Genomic DNA, 27,103 nt, shown 5'->3' with positions numbered 1-27,103 from the left:
ATCCACCCACCCACCCCGCACGGGGCATGCACGTGCACGGGACGTCCCGATCCATCGGCCTAGTTGCGTCATGTCACGTTGCTCGTCGGGCTCTGCAGTTTAGTCCCCTTCCCACGAATAATTTGAAATGCGTTCCAATCGATCACGCGCTTTCGTCCGCACAAAACTGCTTCCGTATTCCGTACAAGACAACATGCTCGTTGTCCCAAACAGCTATCCCAATCCATTCAATGGACTTGGCGGGTACTTTTGGTGTCAAAGAAAGGCTTTTCCCTTTTGCCTCGGGGAAGAAGACGGCGATTGGTTGAGATTGGTTTTCACGTGAATGCGCCGCAGCGTATCCGGGACAAGGACACAAACCAAAACAAAAGAACTGCATGATTAAGGGCACGACCATGACATGGTACAGGCCCACACCTCGAAGTTCTTAGCGCTATATTCCATCATTCATAATCGCCAGCTTCGGAAGAAGACCTGATGACGATGCATCAGGGGGGAAGGGGGGACTGACTCTTCTGTACGGCAAGGAGTACGGACGTACGCAACCATCAAAAGCAAATGAAGCGGAACACTGACCCCCTGATAACACCTGCAATAATTGAAAAATAGTATATCGTATATAACAAACGTACCCGCTGTTGGGAGCACATGCCACACAAATCACACTACAAAGTGGAGACCTTGGTACACAGTACGGCAGTACGAAGCTTCAAGAGTCTGGGCAAAAATCTTAACAATAGCTTATATAATCTAAACTGGAGAAGCCATAGTACCTCCGATTCCTGAATCCTCTCAAACGGATTGTGGAACGGAAAATGCCCCTCCAATAAGACGCATGAGACATGACGCTTGAGGCGGAACACGCGCGCAGTACGGCAGCACTGTCGTATTTGTACTACACCATGTTTCCATTCGACCTTCGACGAATGCAGTTTTATACGGTGTATCCGTACAGCGACCAGACCCATCAGTACGAGCCAACCACGCTACAGCCGGGGTAGTGTAGGGGTTGCCGCAAAAATTGAGCGAACAGGAGGCGATGCGATGGTTTGGCAGCTCCCATAATTTGTCGCATGAACGATATCTGAAGCTACACCGCTCCGTCCTTTAGGCATGCATCGAAGGGCCCCCCTCCGCAAGGTCACTCGCATCATTCCGCCTCCTGAGCCTGTCCAAGACCTCAGCTATAACTTGGCAACCATACAACAGTATTGCTCGGACCTGCGTATCGAAACACCTCATCCTCACGTCTGGGGCAAACAACTTTAGCTTATCCAATTTTGTACTCAACGCGAACATAGCTGCTCTTGCTATGTCATACAACTGCTGACGGCAGGCCCAAAACGGCCGTTCTGGCCCATACACTAACCCCAGGTAACCCCGTGCACTCTCCTTAGCTGGTACGGCCTCACCAGCCAGCTTGAGCACATCACACGACGCTTGGACAGCACTTCTAGTATCGTTGTCGCTCGCGAAAACGAGGCGTTCACATTTCAACACATTGGGCCGCCCATCTCCAAACCATCACATAACATGTCCATAATTTTGAGCAGCTCCGCCATGCGCCCCCGTGTCGTTGCCAGAAAACTCATACTCGCTCAATTCCAACCTTTGGTGCACCCTCCTGCCGTGCCCTGGTGTTAACACCGTCATGCATATCGATGACGTCCGCAAGAGTTTCAATGTAAAGTCCAAACAACGCGGTTGGCAGCGGACAACCTTATTTCACACCCTGTTTTTACACAAACTCGGCCCCAGTCTTGCCATTCGTTTTGATGACCATTGTAACCTTGTCGTACGCCGGCATCAGCGACCGCAGCATGGACCCTTCAACCCCTCTCTCCTGCAAACGAAGCCAAATTATCTCCCGCGGCACCTTGTCAAACGCCTTCTCAAAGTCAATTTTTGCTCAATGATTAACGGCCGCTGCCCCGGTTGGCTGTGTGCCTAGCAGTAAGGTACTGCTTGACAAAAAGATGATGTGTGGTACCGGATCCTCTTCTGAAACCCGCATGGCCTCGCTGCCTCAGTGAGCGCGTCTCCCCCGTGCGAGCGAGCCTATCCAGGAGGACAAGCGCGTAACATTTCGCCAAGGCGCCCCCTACTGCTATGCCCCGGTAGTTACTCGGCATGTCCTCGTCCTTGTAAATTGGGGTGACGGTAGCTGTAAACTGCCGTGGAAAGTCCCCAGTCACCCTGATGTGTTCCAAAAGCACATGCAGCACCGGAACAAGCTGATCCACTCCCCGCCGTCGCCTGCCCCTACCACTACCCGACACAGAGCCTTCCTCTTCTCGAGGCAAACGCGCACAGCGGTAGCACTCCGACGGCGCTACTTCCAAGCCTGCTGCCTTACTATTAGGCAGCCAGTCAACAGCACGTGCGACTTCTTCCAGTGTGAAGGGGGGGTCTAGGATTTCTGCTGTCTTCGCAGTCCTGCCCAAACCCGAGTGGGATGTCCGCCATTCCTGCCCCTCTAGGCATTGCCCAAAGTTAGTGCAGTTCAAAAGCCGATTCGCCCCCTCGGGGCCTGTCTCCCCCACACCTGCGTTTAATAGCACAGCAAAGTGTTCCCTGAAGACCTCAGTATCATTCTATCGCACATCGCTCCCTCAACTTCCCTCCTAAAGCCCGCCACAAAGCTCGTTGGTCATGCCGGCACTTGGCCACAGAATCTCTCATCCTGCCCTCCTCATATGCCGCCGCTTTTGCATGTCTTTTTGCCCGGTTGTAATCCGTCCGCACGTGGCAATAAGCCGCCCAGTCCAGCACATTTTGCTGGACTGCCCGGTGTACGACAAAATCAGATCTGATATGGATTTCCCACGCTTCGGGCATATGAAGGACGCTATGAAGTGGGAACCTGAACGTCTGGCAAGGATGCTGGAACGTATATGGTCCCACCGCAACTCTATCGTTCCCTTTGGTCGTTGGCATCCTTTATCACTTGCTTTGTCTGAAGTGCGGGGTAGGATGGTGATTATACGCGATCTGACAGCCATTGAGCCATCGGCTCGTATTTGGGCGGTTTGCAGGTACGGGGAACGCACCCACGACCATGTAACGCACACACACACAACCAACCAACCAACTGGCTAACCAACTAACCAACCGCGGACTCCAAGATGGCGCATATTAGTAATTTCCATGGCACAACAACACACAGACACAACATAAGATACACGACATACATACACATCTGTGGCTTGCCTTGTGTTGGCTGGTGAACGGGGCTTTCAGTCCCGAGTACGCAGCACCCTCGTGGTCCTGCACCTGTGGCCCCTCACCCCCCCCTCTCCCCTCGGCGGTCGTTCCTGTTGGGGTATACGGTTATGTGCCCCTGGCCAGCGTCAGGCCCGGATCGTTATGTAACCGATACACATACACAGACACACACACATACACATACAATGCAGCACGCAACACACGACACACAACTTCATGTCCCTCGCGTGTGACCTTCTTCCGGTATCCTTCTTTCCTTTCCTTGTGCATACTGCAATACCTCCTTTCCTTTTGCCACCTCGTACACCTCGTACAGCTTGTACAGCTTGTACGGCTTGTACACTGATGTAGTCACGCCTAAGCAGACACATACATACATACATACATACTTAAGAGACCGTCGAATTTTCACTTTCTACTCTTTGTCCACCTTTGCAAATGCGATTAATATATGAAAAGAGGCCCGCGCACGGGGCCAGCTTGCTGTACGACGGACACGTACACATCTTAACGCCGTAATCTTCTAAATAAGCCCGCACCCGCCTCCCTTTTATAAAGACATACATACACACATACGTGAACTTGCTTGTGCAGAGGCACTGAAATAGAGACAGCAATCGGAGACACTATCCCACCTTTTCCCAACTCCCTGCACGTGTGGATGAATCGGTTCGAACCGGAACGTCGTACAACCCAGGAATGGAATGAAGTGAAGGGCATGGGGGAACAGTTGCTCGCGTCCATCTGTCAGGCCATATGACGTGCTAACAGACACAAGAAATGCGGATGGATAACTATATATCGCTATCAACAGCAGCAGCAGTAGCTTGGGCAGTTCCAGAGATCCTCCCAATAAACCGAGTGTCGGCTTCATATGTACGGTACATTGGACTATCATGGCTGTTTCAGTTGTACGTTCAATTCGTAAATGAGCCGTCGACAACCGCCTAACTACCTTTTAACTGTCAACTACCCTAAACTTACTCCTATAACTGTCATCGTGTCACATGTTTAGCAGCCAGGTCGGCAGCAGCTCAACTACAAGGGCTTTACCCCGAGCATCATATTGATGGCGGCTGGGGCCGGTACGACACCTGCAAAGTCATGTATTGCATTCTCTATACTGCCGACATGCGGATTGGCGGGACGATCAGCCTGGGCGGCGGGAAGCGGCTGCGATGCCGAAAGAGGGGGAGGTCGCGAGAATTCCATCCAATCGCGCCATCGCATCCTGGACCCGGTCGAAGCGCTCCAGCTCCGCCGTCGCGCCGAAACCACCGCCAGGCGTCTGCAGTACGACGTACGGCACAACATGACACGCATTAAATTGGCCGCGATTAAGCGAACGTTGTAATCTGTAACACGGCCCACATCTTTCGCCAGCCTCAGCCCATACGCTCAGTATCAATTCGTACATTCGGTCCGTACACTCCGTCCGTACATTGAGTTCGTACACTTACCCTAGGGGGAGTATCCACATCCAGCAATGCCCGTTTGCTGCTGCCCAGAAGAGCCGCTAGCATTTCCTCGTTTGCCCGTACGGCCTCAATGCGCTTGTGTGACGGACGTGTGGCAAGCCGGCCACCGCCGCCGCTCTCCCGTGCTGCCATCGCCGCCGCCGTCGCCGTCTCCATGGCCTCCGGAGCGACCGTGCCGCCACTCGACAATCCATCCCCAAAGGCCGCCCATCTGGCGGCCGTCGCCGGGACCTCGGAGGGCCGCCGCCGCGGCGGCTGCGGTGGCGGCGGCGACGGCGACGGCGGCTTTCCACCGCGCTGGTCATCGTCTTCTGGGGATTGAGGCTGTAGCTGCGGCTGAAACAAGCGCAGTGACGATCGGGTATGCGGCTGTAGCTGCCTTGTCGCCGCTGCAGCCGTCGCCGCCGCTGTCGCCGAAGTCATCGCCGACGTTGGGCTCGCTAGGTCAGCGGTCGCGAGTAGCTGCGGGGGGAGCTGTGGCGACGACATCGACGATGGCGTCATGCATCCAGGTGACGTCATGCGCTGAAGTTCCAGAGCAGCCGCGAGTGACGGCGGCTGCTCCAGCGCGGAACCGAGCAGGAAGCCGTCGTAAAGTGGCAGCGAGCGGCGTCCTCCTCCTCCTCCGCCGCCGCCGCCGCCACCGCCGCCGCCGCCATCCTTGAGGTACCTCCTTCCCGCGCTGGCATTCTGGTTCAGACTGAGGGGACCACCGCTAGGCCCATTTGGAAATGGCGCGAAGTCACCAGCGGCGGCGGCGGCGGTGGCGGCGGCAGCGGAGCTATAACCCGCCGGACCATGGGTTGCCCGGTGCAGTGCCGCACGCTGTCCCCCTTGCGGTGAGAATGAAAAGCCCTCCTTGCCTCGGCCGAGACCAGCACCGCCACTGCCGACGCCGCTGGTGCCGGCTGCGACGAGATGGGCGTCCAGGTCGATCTGAAGGCCGTCCACCTTTGCGTTTCCCGCCGTCGTCGCCGCCGCTGTCGCCGCTGGCGGCGATGATGGCATTGGCGGCGTCGCCGCCGTCGCGGCGGAGCTTTGGGATGCTTCCGTCGCGGACCATGACGGCCGGGGCGACGGCGATGTCGCCACCTGAGGCGGCGCACCCTCCCATCCCGCAGCGGGCGTCACCACCGCCGTCGCCGCCGCCGCTGCTGCTGCTGGATAGATTCGTGTGGCCGCCGGCGATGCTTGTGACGTCATCGACGGCAGGGAGCCTGGGATGTGAGCAGTTGTCATGGAGCTGACTCGCGACATGTCCAGGGAGAGATCCCTCAGAATCGACGTCTGACGTTCGTCGGTCTGGCCCGGCCGTTTGTGGGCTTGGCGGCTTGCGGTGACGGCGGCGCTGCCGCCGCCGTGGCCGCTACCATGGACATGCGTTTGGATGCGTCCAAGACCAGAGAGGCCTACCGCCCGGGCTGGGCTTGGCGGCAGCGGCGGCAGAGGGCCCATCTGAGCGCTGTTGTTGGAACGGCGGCTGTAGTCGTTTAAGTTGTAGGTGAAGCTGTCGCATTGCATTTGGTCAGGGCTGTGGAATCTGTCGTCCTCGTTTGTGGCGGTGACGGCGGCCTCCACCGCCGCCGCCAAGGCAGCGGCGTCGCCTCTGCCCCGGGTGAAACGCTGACGGTACCGCTCCTGGAGCTCATGCAACCGTGACGCGTTGTCCGGCCGGCCGGCAGCGCCGGCGGCGGCGGTAGCTGTGGCGGCCGCGGTGGGCGGCAGCACCGCCGCCGTCGCCGCAGTGCCGGTGGCGGCATCTACGTAACCGCCAAGTACTGCCTCAGCTTTGGGGAGCGGTGAGCTCACAGAGCCGGGTTGTGGCGTCAGATATTTGTCTGGCGACGAGTTGGAGGAGGTTGAGACCCCCGGGTCGGTGGGGTTGAGCGGGGTATTGGACTGGCCGGCGAAGCGGCCTTGTGAGCTTATGAGCGGGGGCCGATTTTGCGTGCTGTTGGGCGAGGAGGCCGTGGTGGGGGGCAGCTCCTCCATGCGGCCGAAGGCCGTTGCGGGGGTAGGGTTAGCGGCGGCCGTAGCACCCTGGGGAAGGGGAGAGGGGGGAGGGGAGAGGTACGCCCGCACAGGTACACCCGTACAGGTACAGCCGTACAGGTACGCCCATACATGTGCGTTGGAATTCCGCTGGGAAAGGCTTTTATGATGTATTACGCGATATCTTCCCCTGAACAGCCAAGTTGCTTTGGGTTCTAGCGCTCCGTCAGGTGGAAGTTGCACTAGGTCTTTTGCTGACTGGCAAACTAATTTCGAAGCTCGGGACGAGCGCTGGATGGTCTGCGGTTACGTGACGTTTTCCCCCTGGTTTCGGATCTCGTTTCGAAGCACGGCCTTTATCTGTTTTGGCCTGGGGTTCGACGGGACTCACCTCCTCGCTCGGAGTCCCGTTAATGCTTGCAGTGCTGCTGTTGTCGGAGGGACCAACTTGGCTTTGACTTCGCCATTTTGGGGGCCCCGCCTCAGGGGTGGACTTTAGGATGCCACGGACTTTAATGCTGTTTGCGCTGGCAGGAAGCTTCGTCGAGCTGCTTTTGTTGGCGGCAGCGCTGCTGACGCGCCGGCGACCCCACGGCAAACAGCCCAAGCAGCCATGATCGCTTGAACCCATCTTTCAGGGCTTAGGAGGCGAGGGTCCTGCATAGCACAAGGGATTTGACAGGAAGAGCAAATTTGATTCATGCATATTGTTGAACGGATTTACATGGACGGAAGATGGCAAGGCATGTGCTCCGGCAGCAGTGGGAGGTCGCTGATTGCTTGGTCGGAGGTCGACTGGCGACACAGACGTCATGGTGCAAGCAGTCTGATATATATGAGTCCCAGACTGTATTTCTGCTTTTCGATACATCGCAGCAGCTCGTAGCTGCCTTAATGATTTATCTAGTTAACCCAGAAAAGTAGTCGAACAGAGCAGCTCGCATTGGACAACCTGTATAAACTACTGTATGAAATATTTTAAGATATGTGAAGGCATTATACAAGCAGTAACATGAGCATAGGTAGCTGCAGGTGGGGCAGGTGATAAAGGAGAGACCGCTCCTTCTCGTAAAAAGCTGACGCGGAATGCTTAATTGCAAGCTCGTAAATGCTGTGCTCTTACCCTTCAAACCTCCAATTGCTCGCCGGCGTTAGGATTCTTTCATACTACTAACCAGGATTAACAATTGCAGCTCGGAACAGCTTCAGACCTTACAGAGATATACTTAAAGATATATCTATTTATTTTACTGAAGTAAACAGAACCAGTCGACCAATTTGGTTTCAGCACCTATGTGATGATGACGTACCACGATGCCCGGAGCTGATATTCAGGTCCAAAGCCCTTGCAACATGTCATATGTCAAATATAGAGGTATTTGTAATGTATCTGATATTCATTGAGCTGAAGAAGGAGGCTCAAGGTTTGAAGCTTCCCCGAAGCTTGGGGAATAAGGAGCCCTTGCCCCCTGTGCCAAGCAATTCCCCTTGCTGAGAAGCAAGCCGCATTTATCAACACCTAGTTTTTCATTGATCTGCTCTAGAATTGTAAGCTTATCTCGGTCCCACCCAAGCTCGAACGAAACGATAGTGCGCCTTTCGTGGGACGCTGAGCCTATCAGATTAACCGATTTAAAGTTTTGTTTTTAGGAAACGAATTCTTAAAGATAACTATTTATGTAGCCAAAAAGCATTTAAAGGTGGAGAAGGATGGCGGGCAAGGACGAACAAAAGGAAGGGCCGAAAAACCAAACAGGGGAACAAGTTGCGATGGAGGTGCAGCTCACGCGGGCTATTTCGTGTAAAGGATTTGTAAAAAAAAGTCCAGGTAAGTGCTGGTTTAACAGCTGCGCCGATATTAGTAACATAACATTTGTCGTTTACGTTTCTCCGTCGTCCGTGCTCCGACATCCAACAATAGCCCCGCCTCAGCTGGATTACATGCAGCAAATTAGTTATAACTTTCGTGCAATCTCCGAAAGCTCTCTGGTTGCAGCGGGCAATGTTACGACAGGAGCCCCGCGGGCTCTGTAACTTGGCGTTATAACCTCGGCTGGACGCGCAGCGGCGGATGCGGTAGCCTGCAGGTAGCAACTGCTGTCGCACTCCACATTTAGGTTCCCATCTAAGTAAACACCTTCCTTCCTTCCTTCCTTGCTTCCTGGTCGGAATAGCCATGCAATCAAATAATCGTGTGGCTACACGCCGCCTGCCACACCACGAACAGCTTTTCACCTCTTGTGTTGGAGAACAGAAATACACCTTGAAGGATCTAAGGCTCGGCCCCAGAAACCTTTACAAAATGAGCTTTTACTGCGACTAAACTGGAATGGCATCAAATCCGGAGCCTTTATGGTCATACTGGAGTTGCGACTCCTTCCTGTCACACCGCCGTACTTTCCGTACGCTCGTTCGTTCGTTCAGTTACTTTCTGGGTTACATAAACTTGCTTCGTACAATCATATCCCGATGTGGACCTTTTTAAGGTTCATTTGAGGGCTAACAATCAAATGATGATAAGTAACATGCAAAGAGATGGCAGAAGTGTTTTCGAAACTGTCGAAACAATGTCGCTTTACTAGCTTATTAGCCGTTCTGGTGCAGTTAGCGGCTCAAGCGGCGCCGCTTACGTGCAAGTTTCTGTTTTCTTCGTTCCAGAGCCTCCAAGTGTCGTCTCTATGATAGTCAACCGTACGGCAGTACGGAAGTCGCCAACAGTGGGTACACGTGCTCGGTCTCAACCGCCATGTGGACCATGTGGACTAGACACACACATACACACGTACACGTACACGTACACGTACACGTACACACACATACACACATATACATACACACACGTACACATACACGTACACACACATACACACATATACATACACACACACGTACACACATATACATACACACACGTACACACACATACACACATATACATACACACATACACACACATACATACACACATACACATACGCACATACACATACACACATGCACATACACACATGCACACACATATACATACACACACACATCCCACTGCGTTTGCGTCATTTATCATTTGTGCCGCATGACATCGAATGCGCCCCGGTCCAATTTCCGATGCACACCGATCTCATGCCGCCAAGGGTTCATTCATACACATACACATATACATACACACACACGTGAACGCGCGTGCATGCACACATGCACACATGCACACATGCACGCGCGCACGCACGAACGCGCGCACAGCCATGATACAAAAGCCCTGGTGTTGGTACCGACCGACGGGTTTCCGGGCAGGAGGCGGGTCAAAAGAAGGCCCCTCTTTTCGGAGGAGGGATCGGGCGATCGTCACCGCGCCCAGGGTTGATGACATCTCCGTCTCCGTCGTCCATATCCTCCAATCCACCAACCATCCCAAGACGGCCTGCGGCGGCGCCGCCACCGGTGTTCTTCCGCTCATCCCCAAAGGAAGATTCGCCGCGTAGCGACATAGCGCCCTCCATGCCACCATTCCCAGCACCGCCATCGCCTTCGTCGTCATCGTCATCGTCCATCTTTCGCGGCGTTATCGCCAGCTTGCGGGGACCCGCCAGCGGCGCCAGCGGCACCAGGCCTCCTCCCATAGGCCTTGGCGGCAAGGCGCCGCCGAGGCCGCCGAGGCCGCCGCCAGCAGCAGCATCTGAGGCCCCCAGCGGCGCGAGGCTGCCGAGCTTTCTGGTCAGCTGCAACGGCGCCGGCAGGCTGCGCGGCGGCCCTGACGACAGTGTCGCGTCCAAAGGATTCGCCGGTGCCGCTGTTGCTGCCGCCACCGCCGCCGCCGCCCCAGGGGGTGCAGCAGCCGGCCCAGGAACATCGTCCTCGGTGCCGCCTGGCATCCCATTACCTAGGGCACCTAGGGCTTGGGGTGGCGATAGGCTTCGTAGTGGTGGTTGAAGCGGTTGGAGTGGCGGCCGGCCTCCTGGTGGTTTGGAGGGCTGTTGTAGAGGCTGTTGTAGGGGCGTAGGAATCTGAGGTCCTGGGGCTCCGGACGAACCGTCCTGTCGCAATCCCGAGAAGTACGCAACACACACACACACACAGACACACACACACACACACACACACACAGAGAGAAGGCGATGGAGACGGGGGGAGAAATTGAGCTTAGTCATTTGTACACCCATCCAAGCGGTACCGCAATCGCAGAAGAACGAAGAACAAAAGAGCAAGGACAAAATCTCCATCCTTTCCTAACGTGTATTCCACTTCCCCATAAAATCAGACCAAAACACACAGCTCTTTTGTTTATCCTTAGTCAAATACAGCTTTCTTTAAAACCTGTTTTCGATCAACATACACACTGGAGAGAAAGGGCCTCTTGGAGCCCAAATCAACCACCAGATGGTTTGAGGTGCGAGGTGTGGGCAGGGGGGGGGCGCGAGGGGCATGAGGGAGCGAGTGGCCGCCTGTCAAGTCGGAGAAACGCGGGTAGGGAGCCCCGTGAGCCCTGTGAGCCCCGTGATCACCTGATGGTGTTCGTGGAGTGGCCAGGGACCTGTTGCTGCCCCCTGCGGCCTGGTGTTGGTGCTTGTGGTGTGTTGTAGTGGCACCGGAATCCCCGCGTGTGCCGCCGTGCCGGCCTCCATGAGCGCTGCCTGCTGTTGTGGCTGCTGCTGCTGCTGCTGCTGCTGATGATGATGATGACCCAAGGCTCCGTCCGCATCAACATGCGACTGGGATAACACTAACGGATCCTGTCCCTGATATTGTTGTAGTTGTAGTTGTAGCTGCTGCTCTTGCTGGTACTGGTGCTGGTGCTGTAAGGTGTCGGAGGGCAGCAGCCGGGCAAAAGGGTAATCTGCGGGGAGGCCGTGCTGGTTCTGCTGTTGTTGCAGTTGTTGGGGCAGTTGTTGCGGCGGTTGCCGTGGTGGTTGAAGGGCGAGCTGCGGCGGCACAAGCCCCAGTGGTGGCAACCCAGTGCTGCCCCCGGGGGGTCTGAGCGGCTGTAGCGACGGCGACGGTGGTAGCTGGTGAGGTGCGCCTTGGCCTTGGGGGGCCCCGAACCCGGGGTCAAGTCCTTGTCCTTGCTGTGCATGATTCGGGGGCATCGGAAGTACAGGTCCAGAGAGTGTTGAGGGTTGCTGCTGCTGCTGCTGTTGCTGTTGCTGCTGCTGCTGTTGCTGTTGCTGCTGCTGCGTGTACGGAAGCTGTTGCTGCTGGTGCGAAGATTCCCAGGACCCCGGTGCCACAGCCGACCCGCCCAGCAACGCCTGGACTGGCCCTGGCTGCGGTTGCTGCTGCAGCTGAGGATTGTACTGCATGTACGGCAGCGTCATTGAAGGTGGCTGCATTCCAGGCTGTAGCAGCTGGGAGGATATTTGCTGCTGTTGTTGTTGATGGTGTTGTTCTTGTTGATGGTGTTGTTGCAATGGCCATGGAGGTGGCGGCATGGCGGAGTGGGTCGACCCCGCGGGCGGTAGGCCACCGGGCCCCTCAGGTACAGGGACAGCGGCAGTAGCAGCAGTAGCAGCAGCAGGTTGATGGCCCGGGCCGCGCCACGATGATCCATCGGCGCCGTCGGCGGTGATTCCGCCACCGCCTGGCTGTAGCAGCTGCTGCTGTTGCTGCTGCTGCTGTGGCTGCGCCTTTTTTCTACCACTGAACAACCTTCCAAACAAAGACTTGGGGGCTGCTGATGGCGGCGGCTGCGGCGGCGGCTGCGGCAGCGGCGGTATTTGTCCGGCAGTAGCCGATCCCTGCGGGTAGGGTGGGGTTGTCGAGGGCATGCCAGTGGTGGAGCTGACTGGCACCAGAGGGCCGCCTGCTGGCTGGGCGGATGAAGCGGGCCATTGAGGCGCAGGTGGCGGCCACGGAGGTGGAGATGGCGCGAGCTGATACCCCGTGAAGGTCGTACTCTGAGCCTGGGCGATATTGGAGGCCGTGGATGCCGCAGCAGCAGCGGCGGCGGTGGCAGCAGCAGCGGCGGCAGCAGCTGGCCCCTGGTACTGTGCTGTGGAGGCAGCGGTGGCGGCAGGAAGCTCCAGAACTCGAGTTGGGTTCGGGTTTAAATCCGGAGCCCAACTTGTAGGCTGCTGTAGCAGAAGCTGCTGCTGCTGCTGCTGCGGAGGAGGAGGAGGAGGAGGAGGGGAAGAGGCAGCGATCCGCTCCAGGGGATCTGCTACAACCTGTTGTCCGCTGCGGTACCCCGCGCCGCCAGCGCTACGGCCGCCGCTGCTAACGTCGCCGGCGGGCCTGAGCTGCTGCTGCTGCTGCTGTGCGGCGACGGCAACGGAAACTGCGGTTGGTTCACTGGGCCCGCTGTGATCTCCCGCCTGTCTTCCAACGGCAGCGGTCGTGGCAGTGGCAGTAGTGGCAGTAGCAGCGGGGTGTTGTATTGGAGTCGGTACACCTCCGGGCAGCTGTGGTGCGGCGGTGCTGTCCAGGGGGTCTGCGACCTGGGCGGCACGGGCTGCTGAAGACCAGCTGGTTCGGGGCAGTGACGTAGGGGCTTTCTTGACGTTGGGAACGTAGAGGTCCGGGTTGTCAAGATAGCTGTCCTGTTGGTGTGATCCCGCAGGGTGAGAGGTGTGACAGGGTGCGGGGTCGGGGAGAGGGGCGCCGGATATGTATATTTTGACCTACAATGTCCTCCTTGATTGAGGGATTTCCTATCGACCATTTGCTGCAACACAGACTTTATTATAACGTACATAAAAGAAGAAGGCTTACGACAAACAAATGTATGGCACGTACCCGCAAGCGGTGTGAGTACATCTCCAGGACTTTTGACGGTGGAATGGCCAACAGCTCCGGCGGCAGCAAGGGGTTAGAAGCTGCCCGGGACGAGCGCGGGATGACACCAGGCTTTGCGGCTGCCGCGTAGCTCGACGCCTCGGGAATGGGGACCACTCGGGATGGGGACCTCTCAGCGGCGGTGACGCCGCTGCCGCCAACAGCACCGCTGCAGCAGCTCCGCCGCCTCAGGAGGAGCATGGTAATGGCCAATCCAACAATAAGTGTCCCCACTCCTGCCACAACTATCAACAACAACTGCCACCACTCCAGGGGGGTTTTGACGCCGCCGGAGGGAGATGCCGCGGTTGCAGCGGGTGGAGAGGTCTGTCCTGTATGGTAAGCAGGTACGGCAGGGCGGCAGATACGATGTGTACACAAGGGGAAGGCATTTATGATTGGGAGGGTAGTGATGTACGCGGCCTCTAAGTGAGGCGGACAACGCCAAAACTGCCACCATGCGCGCCGTGCACAAATGCAGGCAAAGGGGTGCGCTATGGTGGTTGGGTTGGGTTGGGTTTCCCAGCCAGGGCCCATGACCACATGGCCATTTGGATAGCGGGACGAAAAGAACAGCGTCAGTGGCTCCCAGCCGCGCAGATGTGTGTGATTGCGGTGGCATGTAGTAGCTAAATGGAGGAGATGTTACTGGCAGGTGCGCCTTTGCGTGTTTTGGGGGGTTGTTCCGCTGCCGTCCGCTGTAACGAACAGCACCGCCCATTACCCGTCCATTACCTTCAATCGACACATCGCAAACAGTAAGTCCCATGTAAGGGCTTATGGTCAGTAGGACCAAGCAAAGGGGCTGGGTGTTGCTGTCGGGTCCGGGCCATTTGACGGTGCATTCGCTGCGGGCGGGGCAGGACATGGACTGGGCGAATGCCGTGGCGGGCGGGCAAGATGGAGGCGCGGTCAAGCCCGTGGGGAGTACCGTAATCGTATTATTGATCAGAGTGGAGGATCCGCCACTCTGAGCTTCCAAAGGCGTCGACATTTCGCAATCGCTGCATGCTGCCACATAGGCAGTGACCGGCCCGGGGTCACACCAGATTTGGTACGACATTCTGTAGAAACCGCAGGCGTAGACGTTGGCTGAAGAGGTGATGGTCTGATTCTGGAAGAACAGTGCAGAATTGCTCGCTGCCATTCTAACTTGCAAAGCCAGGAAGACAGCGGTTACCAAGCGTTTAATGCACAGAGAGAACCAGGGAGAAATCGCATCGCTGTTCATATTGGCGAGTGCGTGCTGGAAACAATAATGAGTTCGTGCTTCTTATGTTCTGGTTGCCATGGTTGTTGCGCTGGGCAAGCATCAAGGACGATTTAAGACAGAAATGAACCATGGGCTCAGCTCGGTAATACAACGAATGTTTATCCATGCATCGATATTCTTCTCCATTCATGTGGGTCGTCAAAGTGCGTTGGCTTTTTGCAAATCCAGCGGCGAAGGGCAAATGAAGTCAAGTCACGTTCTACGCAACGTTGTTGTTGATTGTAGAGGACATCCTGGAAAACATACATGAACTCCTGCTCCCTATCGGTGGAAAGCAAGGAGTCAGAAACCGCGTTTGGAAGGAGACTGCCGTACTTCCTAGACGGAAACCGTCACCTCGCTACCTTTCCCTTAAATGAGAGCTTTTATATGCAGAGGTCAACGCTAAATAGTAGGTACTTAGGGGGATGGAAAACATTGCCGTGCTCAAGCCGGGAAAATCAATCGTAGGTGGGCCCCACGATGGGTCAGAGCAGTTTACTACGACGATCCAACACACATGTATAACTACATAACATTACGCAAACGAAGTCGATAATCACCTTCTGTTTTATCCCATGCCATTCACAGCAGTACCGTCCTCCGAAGCCACCTCGCCATGTTGCCATAAAGCCTGAAAATCCCTTTTATAAAGTCGCGTGCTACAGAAAACTGTATGCATCAAGCGTTGGTTCACTTTACCCCAACTTGGAGTCTCCAAGTCCGGATGAGGTACAGCAGGCGATTCCCTAACGCGTGCTTGTCGTTCATCGGCACATAAGATGATCACTGACATAGGGATGGCGCAAAATATAACGCATCTCACCGCGATGAGGTATGGCAAACGCAAAGGAAGGACGGCCTGAACAAGACTTCCCCCCTACGGGCAGTTCAAACAGAGGCCAGCGCCTCTTTGTTGATGTGTGATCGTCAGACATCGTGGGTATCTGGTGAAGCAGCTGGCCGCGCATTATTCGGTTTGGAAGCGGAAGGATTGAACGTACCAGTGGATGGCTGCCGTACTGGACAGGGCTCAACTGCGCATGCGTCAGTGTGAAATGCGAAGGGAGCTACGGCTCGTTTATATGAAGAAGAGTAAGACGACTGCTTGCAGTGTCCACTTCGATCTGGTGGAGTAGTGCTGGGCGCGTGTGACCGACAGGAAGTATCAAGTAGTCACGACCTGCTGCACCCATGCTGCTGTCCGCCAGCACTCCCAGCGCCACATGTGACACAGCAGTGAGGTCCACATTCCCCACCGGCTCCATCTAGAAGCACACCACGTGGAGAGGGCACAATCGTGCACATGTCAGAGCCGTGGCAACAGGTTGGGTGGTGTTGTGTTAAGGCACAGGCAGCACTGCAGCCTGTAAACAGGGCTGCGGTGGGGCATCCTGGAATCAGTGAACCATATGCATGCACCTTCATAGCGTACTTCAGCATGTAGAAGGACCAGCTGGCCGAGTTGATGCACTGGATATCCATGTGGGCCCCCCACAGCAGCACCAGCGTGGGGTGGTATGGGATCACATTCTGATGCACCCATGATGGCCGATAATACTGGTAGCGCAGGGTGGCCGGGTCGACGGTGGGAGTGGACACGTGGAATGGCGCCCACGGGAACTTGTATTTGCATATGCCTGATGTGCAGCAGCCGGCATGGCCACCAGATGTGCAGACGTGCATCTGCTTGCGCAAGACATGCTGGAAGAGGTCGTGCTGGCAGAGCTCCTCAGGCCGCTGCCAGTACTTTGCTGTGTACGGGCACAATGGATGGCTATCATCCCCACGGTAATCAGCAGGCACACAGGCAACGATCTCGGATGCTACCTGGTCCACGTTCTCAGGGTGCACCCACAGAACAATGTGTGCATGCAGGCTGTGCCGGTTCTGAACCTCATACTGCACCACCCAGTTGGTGACACGGCTGAGGGCCCCGCCGGCCTGGACCACCCCGCAGCCAGCCTTCAGCATGTCTGTCATGAAGGACTGAACATGCTTGTGGGCGATGAACACATTCTCAGCTGGGGCATCTTGCCACATGAAGCCAGCACAGAAGCTGCGGGCAAAGGACAGCAGCACAGCACAGCCGGAGCAGTGCACCCCACAGGTGATGGGTGACAGCCTGGCGTACTGAGAGAGGACATCCGGCAGATGGCGCCATGCAAGTATGCCCTCCAAGTGGAGCAGTTGGAAAGAGTGAGCCCCGGCAGTAGTGCCACTTACTCCTGCAACTTTTGCTCCAGCGAGTCGAGTTCAGGCCAGCGTGTGGCTGAGACTTTGTCTGTCATGAGTGTAAGAAAGAAGGACGGCATCCCAAAGCGGTCCACCATGCACAGCAAATCTTGGAGATTGCTGCGGTGCCATGCAGGTGTGTTGGGCAACATGGCTAGGAGCTTGTGCTTGAGAATGTGATGGATGGCGTCCTTGTCAGTCGTGTTGGGGTGCTGGGACTTGTAGTCCAGGAGCACCGCCTGCACATATAGGCAGGCATGACAGTTGTGACATCACGTTACACATGTATGTCTTTGCTAGTGAAATGTATCAGCTGGGTGGGCACCCATGTCCAACATTCCAGCATGCATCATGCACCGTATCCACAATAGCAAACCCGCCAGGAACTCACCTCTGTATTTTGCTCTTGCAGCTGGGCACTCTGACAGAGCACATGCATCAGTGACAGGTACAGCTTGCACAATGTCCAGACACTGAAGAGGCACTTGGTGCGGTAAGCCAAGTACTTGACAAGGGTGGTGCCACCCACAAACGCGCCAGCTCCAAAGCTAAACAGATATGGGAACATGGCCATCTCCGCGGACAGGCCAAACTGATAGTCCAGTACTGTCCCGTCCATGGCAACAGCCAGGTTGAGCTGGGGCCGGGTGGGCACCCGCGGGACCAATGTTCCCGCAGTATACAACACTGGTGCATGCTTGATGGCTGCACACCTGACGGTGGGCACAACCACAGATATCAGAGAGCATGCTGCCTCTGCAGTTTCCAGGGTGGCAAGTGCAAGCGGTTTGCAGGCTTGTACATTAGCGACAAAAGATTGCATGTCGGCTGTTGACAGATACGGCAAAGGGTGATTGGGCGGCCATGGTGAGGAACTCCCTGACAAGCGGGTTGTGCTGCACACTCCATCCCAGCACTTCCTGCAGTGCCAGGGGCAGCATGTTGACCCGGCACGTGGAGTCCCATGCCCAATCCAAGACCAGCGCTTCCATGCAATGCTGCTGTTGAAGCTTGCTGGTGACAAACCCATCAGCAGCTGAAAAGAATCCAACCCAACATCCACAAGGCCTAATTGCAGCTGGTCGGTGGTGTCGAGTGACACGGCCTTGGTGTAATCTGGAGGATGGAAGACCAAAAACTCTGCCTGCTCAATGCCAACATTTGTATGATGCAGGGGAGTGCAGTGCAGACACAGGCGACATAGGCCATCAGGTGTGGTCGTGCTGCCAGCATGCAAGCTGTTGTGGAAGGAGTATGGTGCAATGCCGGCACTGACAGGCTGCACAGTGGCCCATTGCTTGAATTCATCATGGAGGTCGGTGCTGGTTACACCACACACAGCGCACACCACAAGTGCACTGGCCAGCAGCATGCTTGTGACAGTGCCCCAAGTGGCCAGCTGCTCGGAGATGCCGAGGCTGTGGCCCGGGCCACCACACCAGGATGCTCCAAAGTATCCAGGTACACGTTGCTCACAATCTGGTGCGGCAGGACTGGGCGATGCCATTTCGGATGGATGACAGCACTGCTGGCGCTTTGGCTGTGCAGCGGCCAGGTGCACTGCTGCAGCTGCTCCTGCTGCTGCTGCTGCAGTGGTGTTTGCTGTGATGACTGCTGTATTGCTGCAAGCAGCTGCCGCATCTCAACCGCAGGTCTATGCTGATCAGCCCATTCTGCCAAGATCTGCTGCACAGTGAAGTCACAGCGGCTGTCCATCCCATGCATGACAGCATGGATGTGACCAGCCCGCTCAGCTGATGGTGTTTCCGACATGCACAGGCCAACTGTGCGACAAGCCGCGACCAGATGCTGGTGGTGATGCCCTGTGCACACACCCAGCATCATATCCAACAGGCGGTAAGACACGGGGGTGCCAGTGAGGCCCATCTGCCGAATGAGGCAGACCTCCATTGGCGCTGTGCCCCAATAGCAGACCTGCAGCCCAGCCGGGTCGAACACTGTGAGCACAATGTTGAGAGCACGCCTGAGAACCGTCAGCTCGACATCACCAGGCAGCAGCCGGTGCTGCTGTAGAGCTTCTCCATATTGCTCCGCCATGCAGGTGCTGGGGAGGCTGCCGACATGGGCATGTAGCACTTGGAAGCACATCACGTCCCAAGACTCGGCAATGGCCCCCACCATGTTCGACAGCAGAATGTCAGGTGCAGGCATGTCAGTTGCACCCGCAGTAATGAGTGCATGACGCATGTAGTCCACACATGTTGCATGGGCATCGAGCGGCATGACAGCACAGCATTAGCAATGTCCCTGACATACTTTCCGGTGTGCCTTCAGTACCTACTTTCCATTCCCAGTCAGTTCACTTTTTTGGCTTCTTGGCTCGCCTTGCTCCTCTTGCAGGCAAAAACTCCTCCTATCCAGCTACAGCCTCCATGACGAGGCAGCCCTCTTCAGATCTTACACCAACGCCGAATTCAATGCAGAACTGGAACGTGGGAGGCAGCACCATGCTGTGTTCGAGTCAAACTACGGTTCCAAGCCTGCCACTAGTACGTTGTCTGTCGTCGCACTTCGCCTACCGGTCTGCAATTTTAGTCTGTATTTCAGGAGGTCCTGCAATTATCACCATGCAACACATCATACATGTCCACCAACCAACTTCACATGAACTTTCCCTCCACTCCATCCCACCTCCTGCAGCAGTCCCCTACAACATAACCAAGCGCATTCACGATGGTGACATGCCGGACTTCAACACTGCCATGTATGCCGACATCATGAAGCTGTGGATGACATCTGCGGGCTCACTGCGAGCCAATACAGCCATACAGCTCATATATGACTTCGGCATGGACGCGGCCAAAGTCCTCGACTCAACACAGGAATTCACGGTATCGGTTCTGGAGGCAGCAACCAAGGCCCGTGCAGATGGCAAACTGCTCCCCTCCACCGAGCCCAAACACCCAAGGTCACCATCCGATGGTGCAGCAGATTCAGGCAACACCAGCCACGGAAGGGGTGCAGCTTCAAGCACCTGACTATATACCATCACTTGCATCGACAACGGCCGTTCATATGTGGGCCAATCCGTCTGTCCTAACCGCCACTACATCCTAATCGTCCGTTGCATATTACCCCATCCGACAGGTCCGCATGGTGCTGCAGCCGTCCGTTATGCAGGTGTGGATCACGGCTGCTGGCAGCCTCCACGCTGATACGGCCATCACTCTCATATATGACTATGGCATGGACACCACCGCCGTCCTGGCCGCGGACCAAGACTTCACACACTCGGTGCTAACCACCGCAGCACAAGCATGAGCATCTGGCGCCCTCCTTCCTACGATGCCAACGAAATGTCTGGCCGCCAGCCCGGCCGCACCTGATTCATATGCCCCTCCCCCCACATGACTCTACACCATCACGTGCACACCAACCGGAAGGGTGTACATTGGCAAATCCAAGAATCCTCAACGGTGCTTCAAGCTCATGCCCGCGCCCCACCCACACAAATGAAGGACGACGTCCACCTCTACCAACCCTTCCGGGACCACTTCCACTTGACATGCCTCATGTCCACCGCGAATCCAAGACTCGCCGATAAGATGGAGGCGTTCTACATTGCTCAGTATAACTGCCTTGGGCCGGACGGCTACAATGTGCTGTGGTCTCTTGTAATGTGGTGGTGGGCGTGTGGGCGGTACCGGCACGTTTTTGGGTCATCATATAGAAGGTCAGGCTGGCGGAAGGAGGCCCGTGCAGCACATTGTAGCCGTCTGGCCCAAGGCAGTTATACTGAGCAATGTAGAACACCCCGATCTTGGATTCGTGGTGGACATGAGGCATGTCAAGTGGAAGTGGTCCCGGAAGGGTTGGTAGAGGTGGATGTCATCCTTCATTCCTGTGGGTGGGGTGCGGGCATGAGTGTTGAAGCACCGTTGAGGATTCTTGGATTTGCCAATGTACACCCTTCCGGTTGGTGTGCACGTGATGGTGTAGAGTCATGTGGGGGGAGGGGCATATGAATCAGGTGCGGCCGGGCTGGCGGCCAGACATTTCGTTGGCATCGTAGGAAGGAGGGCGCCAGATGCTCATGCTTGTGCTGCGGTGGTTAGCACCGAGTGTGTGAAGTCTTGGTCCGCGGCCAGGACGGCGGTGGTGTCCATGCCGTAGTCATATATGAGAGTGATGGCCATATCGGCGTGGAGGCTGCCGGCAGCCGTGATCCACAGCTGCATAACGGACGGCTGTGGCACCATGCGGACCTGTCAGATGGGGTAATATGCAGTGGACGATTAGGATGTAGTGGCGGTTACGACAGACGTATTGGCCCACATATGAACAGCCGTTGTCGATGCAAGTGATGGTATATAGTCAGGTGCTTGAAGCTGCACCCCTTCCGTGGCTGGTGTTGCCCGAATCTGCTGCACCGTTGGATGGCGACCTTGGGTGTTTGGGCTCGGTGGAGGGGAGCAGTTTGCCATCTGTGTGTGTGTGTGTTACATGGTTGGGGGTGCGTGACCCCATACCTGTAAGACTACCCATACGAGCCGAGGGCCCAAGGGCAATACTACAACGCCTAAAAGCCACGGAGAAAAAGGAAAAAACACCGCACATCAGCCCAGACTAACGTCCAAAGGGGGTAATTGAGTTTCGGTGAGCCCACATACGTTCCAACATCCTCGCCAGACGTGCGGGTTCCCATTGCATGGCCTCCAACATACTCTGTTGATGATCGAATCCCTCTTCAGCACGAATATCATTATAGGCTGGGCATTCCAATAACACGTGTTTTTCATCCTCAATTCGGCTATTAGGACCACAACAGTGGCAAAACCGCTGCCCCCTGGGGACATGGTTTGTCATCTGCACGGGCCTTGGTTGCTGCCTCCAGAACCGATACCGTGAATTCCTGTGTTGAGTCGAGGACTTTGGCCGCGTCCATGCCGAAGTCATATATGAGCTGTATGGCTGTATTGGCTCGCAGTGATCCACAGCTTCATGATGTCGGCGTACATGGCAGTGTTGAAGTCCGGCATGTCACCATCGTGAATGCGCTTGGTTATGTTGTAGGGGACTGCTGCGGGAGGTGGGATGGAGTGGAGGGAAAGTTCATGCGAAGTTGGTTGGTGGACATGTATGATGTGTTGCATGGTGATAATTGCAGGACCTCCTGAAATACAGACTAAAATTGCAGACCGGCAGGCGAAGTGCGACGACGGACAACATACTAGTGGCGGGCTTGGAACCGTAGTTTGACTCGAACACGGCATGGTGCTGCCTCCCACGTTCCAGTTCTGCATTGAATTCGGCGTTGGTGTAAGATCTGAAGAGGGCTGCCTCGTCATGGAGGCTGTAGCTGGATAGGAGGAGTTTTTGCCTGCAAGAGGAGCAAGGCGAGCCAAGAAGCCAAAAAAGTGAACTGACTGGGAATGGAAAGTAGGTACTGAAGGCACACCGGAAAGTATGTCAGGGACATTGCTAATGCTGTGCAAGAAGAAAGCCGCTTCGGCACTTACTTGAAAATTAAGGCTTTTGAGACGGCGGTCCCTGATCCGGCTCTATTTCGCCCACCGCCGTTTGGTGAAGCGCTTTTCATGAGCGCCCGTAAGGCGCGGATATCCGTGGGTGCTGCCACACTCAGTGAATCACGTGCCCACATTGGCAGGCGCTTACCGGTGCCGCAGGACGGGTCTACATGTTCTGCACGATCGCGGTTTGCTTGTGAATCGTTTAGCAAGGATGTCGTGTCGGCTGTACCGCCGTCGCACACCCAGCCTTGAAGTGGATGGGCCGCACAGATGGCTGCGGCACCATGCGGACCTGTCGGATGGAGTAATATGCAGCGGACGATTAAGCGGGCGTTGTAGCTGTATATGGACACGGTTGGCAGTTGTAATGCACATCATGAGCACACCTTCCGCAGTCACCAGGATAGGAAATGGCGTCATGTAAAATTACATAGTCGCTGAATCGAGGCGGGCTGATGTGGGCTCGTACCAGATGAGAGGTCCTACGCCACTACCGCGGCCATAACTCTACCTATGCCACCCCTTGGTTAACGCCTTACCATGTAAACGCAGACCGATCCCCATCGCCCAGAAGTGCGCCGCGTCTTCATCTGCTGGCGCACATGCATGCTTAGTTGAATGGTGAGATGCGACCCCCCGTTCATTTCGTGCTCGGCAAGCCTGCCACCGCGTACCAGATATGTTGGCGATGTTACAGAGACGCTGCACCTCGGTTTCCGTGCGCAATGCGTACGATGCTCGACCCCGCCGACCAAACTACACGTGCCCAATTCTCGGTGGTTGTGCAGCAGCTGTTGAGCCTGCTGCTGGCTGGAGTCCATCCGGAGCTGCTGCAACACGGCTAACGCAGGCACGGCCGTATGCACAGCAAAAAGCTGTTCCAAGCCATCAGCGGCGTCCACGTCACCCACACGGCTCTGAAAGACTTTTCTGTTCTTATGTTTAATTTTGTGTATGCTATATTTTGCGTAAGTTTGTTAATTAATTTTTTACTTTTGTGTATGTTATATTTTGCGAAAGAAAAGTGCCGCTTCGCCAAACGCTTCCTCTTCCCGCGGCCGTTTTATGAGCCCGTTTTATGAGCCCAGCCCCTAAGTTGTATGCTTTCAGTTATTTCAGTTACGGCAAAGCAACCACCCAATTTTCCGGCCTGCATGCCGCGTGCGACTGTGGCCTACTGCGCAACTGCCCTACTTTCGCCAAGACACGCGCATTTTGAGAATCGCACGCGCGCCTTCGCGCGGTAAAATTCGCGCCTGGCTTTGGGCGTCTTGTACGAGGGGTTTATCCGGCACAGTACGACCGGACACGATTGTGCGAGAGGCTGCAGCAGCCTGGCTGCTTAGAAAAGAAGCACATACTGCCCTTAGAGAGCCGCTTGACAACTTTCTCGGCAGCATTTCAGGAACTCGGTCCTGTAATTGCAGCTGGCTGGCGCGCTCTCCCTGCCACCTAGGTCGATCGCGCCTTCGGGCATCTAAACACGCGAGGCTCATCATTTTCCATATGGCTAAGTTAGGATGCTCACCATTGTACTCCGAGGTGAAACGACGAGCATTGGGTCCTAAAACTGTTTGTGAACTTGGTCCAAGTTTTGAAATTTACCGCTGCACAGCGTATGTTCTATGGGAAGTCTAGTCTTCTTCGGAAAAGTTTCATATGTCAGCGTGCACCAGTCAGCACAGTAGCACGCAGCAGCTCAGCAAGCAGGTCTGGTTGCTTCATTGAACCAAGGCACTTCTTATGCATGGTTAGGAACTTCTTATTAAGCAGCCCCTCGCAGAAATGTGAGCGGTCGTACTCTGCCGAATAAACAGGGAACGAGCCGAAACGGAAACCTGCGGAAACGGAAACCTGCGTAAATAGGTTTCGTCACGCTTTCCGCAGCGAAGCCCAGATTGGCGGAAATGCGGAAAGAGAATCCGCATTTCCGCGTTGCTGTACGGCGGAAATTGGAAAACAGATTCCAGGCATGCGTTTGCCATTTAAAGACTGCGTTTTACACTATGGAGTTATTAGATTAAGTCAAATGTCAACAACCACTGGCCCCGACCTGGGGGCTGCCGAAGTCATAGAGATTGACTGTGTTTCTGCTCAGAAGAAGGGTTTTTGATAATTGATGCCACAATGTCCGTAAACGTGGTTGAAGTTGAACAGAGCCACGTCGTTGCAGTTATCGTTGTGCGGTGCCATTTTTAGATACTTTAGCCCTCTCGCCTTTTTATTCCTTTTTAATTTTTTATTTTGAATTCATATTGTTTGGACGATTACTGGATTAATGCACAGTCAGCATAGACTTGTCCGTGAGGCATGCAGACATGCCGGACGGGTATGTGGAGTAGGCATGCAGACATGTCACTGCTCCGCAACGGACAGGGAGACGATAATTATTCAGTGTTTCAGGGCTCCCCGGGCCCTTACCCCATGTAACATACGAGTGGCAATTTCTGAGCATCCCAGAGCAATCCGTCAGCCAACAACACTATGGGGGTGGTATACGATAGGGCTGCTCAGGCCTGGGGTCTCAGGGTTCAAAGAGAGGCGGGCTGCTTGAAGGGGGCAGGGTGAACACCGTCAAGGGTGTGGGCACACAATAGTTGATCGCTTGGCCCCCGCCACCCCCAGTAATACGTTTAGATGGCTCTACCTTCGAGCACGATTGGAATCCACCAGATTCTAGATCCCACCGGACAGAACCGCACTGCCACAAGCTGGTTTCAGACTGTCCAAGTTATCGCCACACTGAGAAGAGCTAAAAAACATCATTACATATTCATTTTATAATTTTCGCAGCTTTCCGCAGTTTCCGCAGCCTTTCCGCAAAGGGCCTCCCGATTACGAAAAGTTTCCGCAGACCTGGTCAAGTTTCGGCTCGTTCCCTGCGAATAAACGGGACGTACATCGTCCAAAAAAGCCAGGAGCGAATTTTGCCGCGCGGATGCGCGCGTGCGATTCGCAAAATGCGCCTGTACAAGTGTATATAAATTTTCGTGGCGAAAAAGGACGAGGTGCGCCAGCGCGTTGCGCAGGTGGGCATGTTGGCCACAGCCGCACGCGGCATGCAGGCTGGACTATTGCGTGGCTGCTTTGCAGTAACTGAAAGCACCGAAAGCCAACGTCGTAGCTTGCAAGACTGGGCTCGTGAAACTGCCGCGGGAAGAGGAAGCGTCTGGCGAAGAGGCAGTTGTGTGCAAGCAAACGGTCGCGTTTTTGGTAGTGCAACGTATACAGCACCTTGTTCAGAGTAAAGTCAAATTACAAAGTTGCGCAAAGTATAACATACATAAACTTAATTAAACATAAGAACAGATAAGACGTTTAGAGCCTTGTCGGTGACATGGACGCCGCTGTTGGCTTAGAACAGCTATTTGCTGTGCATAGGGACGTGCCCGCGTTAGCCGTGTTGCAACAGCTCAGGATGGATTTCAGCCAGCAACAGCCTCAAGAGCTGCTGCACAACCACCGGGAGAATGTCTTCAGTTGGGCACGTGTAGTTTTGGTCGGCGGGGTCGGGCATCGTACGCATTGCGCACAGAAACCAAGGTGCAGCGTCTCTGTAACATCGCCAACATATCCGGTACGCGGTGGCAGGCTTGCCGAGCACGAAATGAAGGGGGGGTCGCATCTCACCATCAACTAAGCATGCATGTGCTCGGTTGAATGCTCGGTAGCGTGCGAGTTTACCCCTATCAGGATGTTTGTTTGCATATCCCTCCAAGCGAGAGGGCTTGGACCTATGCTGATGTTCGTTCCAAAAAGTAAGCTGAGCACTGATGCTACGGTGAAAGGTATGCACGTAAATTCGCCCGTGCGCCAAACGCCCTGTAACCAGCTTAGACTAATCTCACATTCCATTATGCCACTGCACTTTCCTCTCCAGCCTGGCCCCATTCTGTTGCTCGCAAACGTACTTGGGCACCTTACAATCCAACACCATACGGGCTTTAGAAACGCGGGCAGCTGCTTCACAAGGACCCCCCTATTTACATTCCATTGCCGTCAAACGAGATTTGTCCCAGCCGTTAAAACGATTGGTGGAGTATCCTATCGGTAGGGCGGGTGACTCTTGCATTCCACCGCATATTAGACTCTTCCCTCCCTCGCCCTGCACCGCACGCCTTTTTCGTCTGTTCAACCGATTTGAGGGTGATTATTCCTGTTTGAATTTTTAAGGCCCAAGTCCGCGGCCCTCGTGGATTTTGTTGCGACTGCTTAAGCAAGCCACTTGTATCTTTCGATACCACCACATTATGGTTGTGTCTTACAATCGTTTTGGTGTCCGGTTCCCTGCTGCAGCTGCAGACCGGTCTCAGGACCGGCTTCCATTATTAGCCAGTTAGCGTGGACTTTTAAGATAACTGAGAACCTAGGCACTTGGTCCACGAGACTTATACCCACTTTTAAGCTAAATAGGCCCGCCTGCAGGCGATCCTAAATAAGGACGCTGCTGCCTGCTGCTACAGCTGGTTCTTATTTAGGATCGCGCGAGCTCAATTCTGCATACTAAGCAAGTCTAAAAACCTTTACATATGAAATATGAAAAATTGTAATAATTTCGACTCTTTGCTCAATTTGTTTCGGCGCATGGTGACTTACCACCGATACCACTTGAGCGACCGCAGGTGGTAAGTTCGCGAACATTTATTAACCTACGTAACAACTTC

The 27,103-nt window shown here is 55.2% G+C and overlaps 4 protein-coding genes across 4 annotated transcripts; 1 reads left to right on the top strand and 3 right to left on the bottom strand.

Annotated features, from left to right (window-relative positions):
- Window positions 1–4,375: 4,375 nt before the first annotated feature.
- Window positions 4,376–7,326, bottom strand: VOLCADRAFT_87213 (uncharacterized protein; the record flags this gene model as incomplete). Its single annotated transcript, XM_002946788.1, has 3 exons — window positions 4,376–4,513; window positions 4,686–6,743; window positions 7,087–7,326. 3 exons carry the CDS (start codon window positions 7,324–7,326, stop codon window positions 4,376–4,378), a joined length of 2,436 nt encoding a protein of 811 aa, XP_002946834.1.
- A 2,009-nt stretch (window positions 7,327–9,335) lies between these two features.
- Window positions 9,336–14,691, bottom strand: VOLCADRAFT_103244 (uncharacterized protein; the record flags this gene model as incomplete). The annotated part of the gene is made up of 7 exons (XM_002946787.1): window positions 9,336–10,647; window positions 11,418–11,671; window positions 11,925–12,424; window positions 12,473–12,787; window positions 12,908–13,225; window positions 13,422–13,792; window positions 14,196–14,691. The coding sequence occupies 7 exons, from the start codon at window positions 14,689–14,691 to the stop codon at window positions 9,995–9,997; spliced, it is 2,907 nt and encodes a 968-aa protein (XP_002946833.1). The 3' UTR covers window positions 9,336–9,994.
- A 3,772-nt stretch (window positions 14,692–18,463) lies between these two features.
- On the top strand, window positions 18,464–21,189 carry VOLCADRAFT_87210 (uncharacterized protein; the record flags this gene model as incomplete). The annotated part of the gene is made up of 9 exons (XM_002946970.1): window positions 18,464–18,502; window positions 18,727–18,969; window positions 19,010–19,119; window positions 19,309–19,457; window positions 19,609–19,799; window positions 20,056–20,088; window positions 20,427–20,641; window positions 20,908–20,938; window positions 21,082–21,189. 9 exons carry the CDS (start codon window positions 18,464–18,466, stop codon window positions 21,187–21,189), a joined length of 1,119 nt encoding a protein of 372 aa, XP_002947016.1.
- Window positions 21,190–21,860: 671 nt separating this feature from the next.
- On the bottom strand, window positions 21,861–24,188 carry VOLCADRAFT_87209 (uncharacterized protein; the record flags this gene model as incomplete). Its single annotated transcript, XM_002946786.1, has 5 exons — window positions 21,861–21,988; window positions 22,140–22,288; window positions 22,428–22,731; window positions 22,979–23,029; window positions 24,113–24,188. The coding sequence occupies 5 exons, from the start codon at window positions 24,186–24,188 to the stop codon at window positions 21,861–21,863; spliced, it is 708 nt and encodes a 235-aa protein (XP_002946832.1).
- Between the last annotated feature and the right edge of the window lie 2,915 nt (window positions 24,189–27,103).

This window comes from Volvox carteri, assembly GCF_000143455.1.
Source record: "Volvox carteri f. nagariensis unplaced genomic scaffold VOLCAscaffold_4, whole genome shotgun sequence".
NCBI lineage: Eukaryota > Viridiplantae > Chlorophyta > Chlorophyceae > Chlamydomonadales > Volvocaceae > Volvox > Volvox carteri.
This window is presented reverse-complemented; position numbering and strand designations above follow the sequence as displayed.